The following is a 7,305-nucleotide window of genomic DNA, read 5'->3' as shown; positions in this document are numbered from 1 at the left end:
TGATGTTTCTATCTGTCTCCCTCTCCCTTCCTCTCTGAAATCAATAAAAATATATATATATATATTAACAAAAGAAATTAAGTTCTGCCAAACCGGTTTGGCTCAGTGAATAGAGCGTTGGCCTGCGGACTGAAGGGTCCCGGGTTCGATTCCGGTCAAGGGCATGTACCTTGGTTGCGGGAACATCCCCAGTAGGGGGCGTGCAGGAGGCAGCTGATCGATGTTTCTCTCTGATTGATGTTTCTAACTCTCTGTCCCTCTCCCTTCCTCTCTGTAAAAAATCAATAAAATATATTTTAAAAAATTAAGTTCTTTTAAAGAAATAGAGCTTTTTTACACACACACACACACACACACACACAGAAAACAAGTGTGAACACCCCACCTGTCCTCTGAATTGGGGGTTAGGATGGACAGTCGAGTTGCTCTCCCCAGCGACGGACACTAGGTGGCAGCAGAGGTCCACGTAGCGCATGAAATCTACTCATTCTCGGGAGCCACACCCCGGAGATGATGTAGCGCGTGAATATGTAGCTTTGAGTAAACTTTCCTAACATGCTCACTGAATGAATCGGGTTTTGAATCTGTCCCTCACACACAGGCATCCAGGACAGCCTGAGAGGTGATCCAAACTGGCCCTGCATGATTTGCTCCCCTTGGCCTTGGAACTTGGACTTGAAGAATGACTCCGGGCCCTAGCCCGTGTGGCTCAGTGGATAGAGAGTCAGCCTGAGGACCAATGGGTCCCGGGTTCGATTCCGGTCAAGGGCATGTACCTCGGTTGCGGGCACCTCCCTGGCCCGGGCCCTGGTTAGGGTGCATGCAGGAGGCAACTCATCCATGTATTTCTCTCACATCGATGTTTCGCTCTGTCTTTCCCTCTCTCTTCCACTCTCCCTAAAAATCAATGGAAAACTATCTTTGGGTGAGGATTAACAAAACAAAAAAATAAATATGGGGGACTGGATACCTGAGAACCTTGGCAGAAGGAACATCTATCCTGCGATGTCCACAGCAAATGTAATATTGTGAGGAGCAAATACATATATTCTGACATTTGATAAAATGGGCAGAAAGACTTTATTCAAGATTAGTGCAATGAGAATTTTAGAGACACTAAAATAAACTGAAAATAACAGCCAGCTGGGGATTTGTAGGTAATGAGCAGAGTGAGGTCAGTGGATGCAAAATTATTAAGAGGATTTAATTAGACATGAAGGGTTAGAAAATTCTTGCAAAAACAGCCTAACAAGATCCATGCGAAGACAGGCCAAGGCATTGGACATCAAGGATGGGGGATGGGGACCTTGGTAAGCTATCCAGGGTGAAAGGATTCCCATTATTGATTTATAAAAATTCTTGCTAAACTTGGCTCAGCAAGGACGGTCACAGACCACCCAGGTCAAGACCTAGTCATGTACAGGACTCAGAAGAGTCTGGCTAACGTTTTATCAAAGATAAGAGTCTTTGTCAGAGTTGGAGAGGGAACAGAACAGGGTGGGTTACATGTGGAATGGTCTAGATTTGAAATATATGGAGGGATAGTCAGGAACCTGAAAAAAACAACAACTTTGTGGAGAATAGGGAGAGTGTAGTATCAGGAGATGAGACTGGATGTGTTTAAATGGAAAAATCAATGTGGAATTTTATTATTATTGTTAATCCTCATTGGAGGATATTTTTTCCATTGATTTTAAAAAATATATATATTTTATTGATTTCAGAAAGGAAGGGAGAGAAGAGATAGAAACATCAATGATGAGAGAGAATTGTAAATCGACTGCCTTCTGCATGCCCTACACTGGGGATCGAGCTGCAACCCAGGCATATGTCCTGACCGGGAGTTGAACCGTGGCCTCCTTGGTTCATAGGCCAATGCTCAACCACTGCTCAACACCAGCTGGGCTCTTTTTTGAAAAAATATTTTTATTGATTTCAGAAAGGGAGAGAGAGAGACATCAATGATGAGAGAATCATTGATCAGCTGCCCCTTGCACACCCCCTACTGGGGATTGAGCCCGCAACCTGGGCATGTGCTCTTGGCTGGAATCGAACCTGGGACCCTTTAGTCCCCAGGACAACGCTCTATCCACTGAGTCAAACCGGATAGGGCGGTAATTCATTTCTTGATGATAGTGGACATACCGTATATTAGTTTCAGGTGCACAGCATAGTGATTGGACATTTATGTTCTTACAAATTGACACCCCTCCCCCTATATCCCCAGTCCCCACCTGGTCCCACCCATACTGATTACGATATTACTGACTCTATTCTCTGTGCTGGCTACTTCTGTTTTTGGATGTATCTGTCTCAACCACCGAGCCAGGCCAGCTGGGGTCAATGAGGAATCTTGAAGTCATGGTAAGGCATTAGGAAGTTGTCCAAAGACAATGTAATTCCAAGAAAGGTTTTGAAATGGCAAAGTGATAGGTGCATATTTAATCAATAAATAAGTAAGTAAGTAAATAAATAAACAAACACAATGTAGTGATGGAGTCAAAAGTCAGATTGAAATAGGTGACACTGTGTTCTTTTGCTCTACAGGAACCAACTGGATATCGGAGATCATCCATCTGATCCACACCAGGGGAGATCCCAGCTGGGTGCAATCAGTGGTCAGCTGGAAACGTTCACCATGGCTAGAAAACGCTTTCGGGCTTGAAGATATAAAGCAGCAGCAGGAAGACCCACGCTTCTACACCTCCCACCTCCCCATTCAATTCTTCCCCAAGTCAATCTTCAAGTCCAAGGCCAAGGTGAGCCCATAACACAATGTCCGTTTGGATCACTTCTCGGGGTGTCCAGGATGCTCATGTTCTCAGGACACGGCTGACATGTGGTTCAGTAAAGGAAGACATGTTAAAGGCTTGCTCCAAGGCACCGTGTCCTGTTCCAGACAGTCTCCCTGGTATTGCTCCAGAGGACACTCAGCCTTTAGTTAAAAAAAAAAAATCCCGGCTGCATCGCCAACACCACGGTCCTCAACATGGATGTGGCCATGGGGGAGGCATCTCAATCCTAAACCAGCACCTAAGTTTCAGAGGAGATGTGAGTTTGGCACTCACCTTTGAAACTCCATGAGAGCTTTTCCAATCATGACACGATCAATGTTGGGCAAGTCGTTTCCATTCAGTACATCTACAGCCCTCCAATGTGTCATTTCAGGAGCTCGAAAGGAAGACTTTAACAGTGAGTGATCCTGGGCTATCAATGTGCATTTTGCCTCATCTGAGATTACAGTTTAAAACATACGACACCAAAAATATTATTCACATTGTATGAAACACCTTCAAACAATCTTACGGGATGTGACATTACTAGATTTATTGTGAAAATATTGGAAGAGATAATAACTGAAAACTTTCCCACCTGGTGAAGGAAATAGACATACAAATCCAGGAAGTGCAAACAGCTCCAAACAAAGTGAACCCAAAGAGGCCCACACCAAAACACATCAACATTAAAATGCCAGAGGCTAAAGGCAAAGAGAGAATCTTAAAAGCAGCAAGAGAAAAGCAATTAGTTACGTACAAGGGAGCTCCCATAAGACTATCAATTGAATTCTCAACAGAAACTTTGCCTTTTAGTGCTGAGTGGTTCACTGCAATGACCCTCTCTTATGCACTGATGGAACTCGGCTGCCTCTCTCCCTTCTCTTCACTGAGGACACAAATCCTACTAGTCCTGAGACTTTCATGCATAGATTTCTATCATGATCTCTCGCATATAACTTTCCTTAATGACTTATGAACAATGACAAAAAAAAATCCCACAAAAAACAAACAATGACTTGTTATAGGGAAGTCTTCTCCCAGTCTATATGACTCTCTTTTGTACACATAAAAGGCAAACGCTGAGCAGAGCTTAGAAGCTGAGACCGCCCTACTTGCTTCTTCCCCTGTACCTGTCCTTCACTCTTTGAGGAAACATTGGAGAAACGTGCACGTTCGTTTTTATCTCTTGAGTTTGCACCACTTAAAGCAGCATGATGAGTCTATTCATGCTACCATTTTGAAATTTAAATATATTTTATTGATTTTTTTTACAGAGAGGAAGGGAGAGAGATAGAGAGTTAGAAACATCGATGAGAGAGAAACATCGATCGGCTGCCTCCTGCACATCTCCTACTGGGGATGGGCCCACAACCCAGGTACATGCCCTTGACCGGAATCGAACCTGGGACGCTTCAGTCCGCAGGCCGACGCTCTATCCACTGAGCCAAACCGGTTTTGGCTACCATTTTGAAATTTATAAAGACCATTCACATCTGCCTGATCCCTATCTGGGAAATGCTGGTATGGTAGGAATTTCTAGGAAAATCAACAGAAGCCCAGGACATGAACTTCCTGGAAGAACACTGAGTTGGGTGTCACTGTCAAAGTCCCAACAAAACTCAGGATGTTTAATTCACACTCAGGGCTTTTTAGTCAGTGGTGCCAAAATGGAATAGCATTATTCCCCCACTCCCCGCCCCCCCCTCCCCGAGAGAAACCTTTAGAAAACTTCTCCATTCATTACGTCATAACGTCCTTGAGAACCAAAATGATCCACACGTTTCTCACTGTTCCCTCTCAAAAGCCTGAGTAAGTGTCTGTCATATGGTGGGTTCTTAATATTTTGTTAAATGAGTGAATGAAAGAAGATTAGATTGAAGCTCAACACTTTAATGAGAATTGAATTTTTCTTGACTTGCAAAAATTTCAGGGCAGTGAGAATGAGTATACCTATTTTTATTTCCTTTTTTTTTTTTTCATTTGAGTGTGTCTACATCACGAGAAATCCCAGAGATATTCTTATTTCTGGTTACTATTTCTGGAAAGCGATCAAGGCCACCAAAAATCCAGGCTCACTTGAAGAATATTTTGAATGGTTCCTTCAAGGAAATGGTGAGTGTGACTCAAAATAAGGATTCTAGGTGGAAGGGTGGAGTTCCTGGCCCTCACATCCAGGTCTTAATTTCTTATGGTTTATACAACGACATTGCAATCCAACCTCGATATTGTGGAATCTGAGCAAGTCCCATTTACATAGAACCTTTGTCAACATGCTTTGCTCCCATAACATTTTTTTAATATAAATGTATTTACTTTATTTTATTTATTTATTTTTAATATATTTTATTGATTTATCGATCAGCTGCCTCCTGCACACCGCCCACTGGGGATGTGCCCGCAACCAAGGTACATGCCCTTGACCGGAATCGAACCTGGGACCCTTGAGTCCGCAGGCCGACGCTCTATCCACTGAGCCAAACCGGTTAGGACTGAAGTCCTTTCTCTTGCATTGGGCTTTCCACCTGGCCCCCCAATTTCCAAATTACTATTCCTTGTCTCGCCATTTGCATGCAGCCCTTCTCCAGATCCCGAACTCTAAGCCACGTGGGACGTGGCTCACACAGGAAGTGTATTAGTTTCCTATCACCGCTGTAAGAAATTATCACCAATTTATTGGCTTTAAACAACAACCAAAAATTGTCTCATGCTCTGGAGTTCAGAGACCCAAACTATGCTTATGAGCTAAAAGTAATTCAAGGGCATTAGTACATTCCATTCTTGAAGCTCTAGGGGAGAATTCACTTCCTGCCTTTTCAGCTTTTAGAGGACGCCCACATTCCTTGGCACATGGCCACATCCTTCCAACTGTACTGTCATCACATCCCCTTCTCTGATTCTGACACTCTGAATCTCTCTTACAAGGACCCTTTTTAAATTTTTTTTAAATTGAAATTTTTATTTTTTGTTAATCCCCTCCTGAGGATATTTTTTCCATTGATTTTTTAAGGAGAGTGGAAGAGAGAGGGAAAGACAGAGAGAAACATCGATGAGAGAGCACATTGATTATTGATTGCCTCCTGCATGAGCCCCAACCAGGGCCAAGGCCAGGGAGGAGCCCGCAACCAAGGTATGTGCTCTTGACTGGAATCGAACCCGAGACCTTTTGGTCTGCAGGCCGATGCTGTAGCCACTGAGCCAAACCGGCCAGGGCTCTAAGGACTCCTGCGATTGCATTCTTTCCGTCTGGATAATCTTCCCATCTATAGATCCTAAATCACATCTCCAATGTGATTTGGGAATTAGGACAGACACACTTTTTGTGGGGACCCTTATTTGGCTATTCAGAGCTCTCATTCAAAACGTTTGAATGACAGTCTGGTGATGAGACTGTGTAGGAGGCGTGCTCAAGTGTTTCTGATGGGATGGGAAAGGGTACAAACATATCTAGGGTAACTGAAAATTCTGACCTTTTAGCGTTTACACTTTCATGTGTAACTTCTCCTTCAGTGGAAACACACACACACACACACACACACACAGAGAGAGAGAGAGAGAGAGAGAGAGAGAGAGAGAGAGAGAGAGAGAGAAGATAAGCATATAAAGCTATTGAAATGGCCCTTATTTGTCAACTAGCTTATTTGGAACAAATCAACAATATCAAAGTGACAGGCGCACTTGACATGTGATCCCCCAGCTACATTCATCTGAATAGAGAGAACATGTGGCAGAAACAAAATTCCTGTAAGACGTGCTGTCCCAAAGGTATGGGGTGAGTGAAGGAGAGGCAAAAACATGTGCTGTCTACACGTAATTACATCATTTAAATCACATCAGGAAACACACACACACACACACCCACCCACCACAAAACACCAAAGATATTGACTCCAAACTAGGTGGAATTTGAGTTCAGCTCTTTCATTTCCCAACTAAATTCTCTTTAAAATTCAAAATCTCTTTTTTCTCACAGGGAGATCTGGAGCTCATCTTACATAGGGTATCCTATAGAGCACTCAACTGGTTGCTTATCGAGGCAGTAAATGCAGAATTCTATTTCTCGTGCAAATGAGAGGACACGAATTTCCAGCACTTGAGTCACTTGCTCATCAAATACTTACGGCATCGGGAAAGGGTGCAGTGTCGCCTACTTGCTGATCAACTTCCGAAGGCGTGGCTGACATGAGCAGCGTTGCCTAGCCCAGTGGTCAGCAAACCGCGGCTCGCGAGCCACATGTGGCTCTTTGGCCCCTTGAGTGTGGCTCTTCCACAAAATACCACGTGTGGGCGTGCACATACAGTGCGATTGAAACTTCGTGGCCCATGCGCAGAAGTTGGTTTTCGGCCTGGGCGAGTCTATTTTAAAGAAGTGGCGTTAGGAGAAGTGGGGGGAGTCCGTTGGTCAGGCGACGGGAGACGCGGCGCGGGGGAGGCGCGCGTGATTCATGCACCAGTTGAGTGAGCCAGTCAGGCAGCAGTCTCATTGTGCAGTGATTAGGGCTAGTCGTGTCCGCAAATCGTGCGTGGGTGA

General features: G+C 44.1%; 1 protein-coding gene across 1 annotated transcript; it reads left to right on the top strand.

The window, feature by feature from the left end:
- The first annotated feature begins 1,291 nt into the window (after window positions 1-1,291).
- LOC106724222 (bile salt sulfotransferase-like) lies at window positions 1,292-6,980 on the top strand. The gene is made up of 4 exons (XM_014530730.1): window positions 1,292-1,310; window positions 2,548-2,759; window positions 4,763-4,889; window positions 6,411-6,980. Exons 1-4 carry the CDS (start codon window positions 1,292-1,294, stop codon window positions 6,461-6,463), a joined length of 411 nt encoding a protein of 136 aa, XP_014386216.1. The 3' UTR covers window positions 6,464-6,980.
- Window positions 6,981-7,305: the final 325 nt, after the last annotated feature.

Source organism: Myotis brandtii, unplaced genomic scaffold, assembly GCF_000412655.1.
Source record: "Myotis brandtii unplaced genomic scaffold, ASM41265v1 scaffold11806, whole genome shotgun sequence".
NCBI lineage: Eukaryota > Metazoa > Chordata > Mammalia > Chiroptera > Vespertilionidae > Myotis > Myotis brandtii.
The sequence above is the reverse complement of the archived record's forward strand: the minus strand, read 5'-3'. Positions and strand labels throughout refer to the sequence as shown.

Bases quoted from the DNA above. Each gene is read 5' to 3' on its own strand.
- LOC106724222 (XM_014530730.1), top strand. The intron at 2,760-4,762 runs GTGAGCCCATAA...TTTTCATTTGAG, and splicing joins TCTTCAAGTCCAAGGCCAAG to TGTGTCTACATCACGAGAAA. The intron at 4,890-6,410 runs GTGAGTGTGACT...TTTGTCAACTAG, and splicing joins ATGGTTCCTTCAAGGAAATG to CTTATTTGGAACAAATCAAC.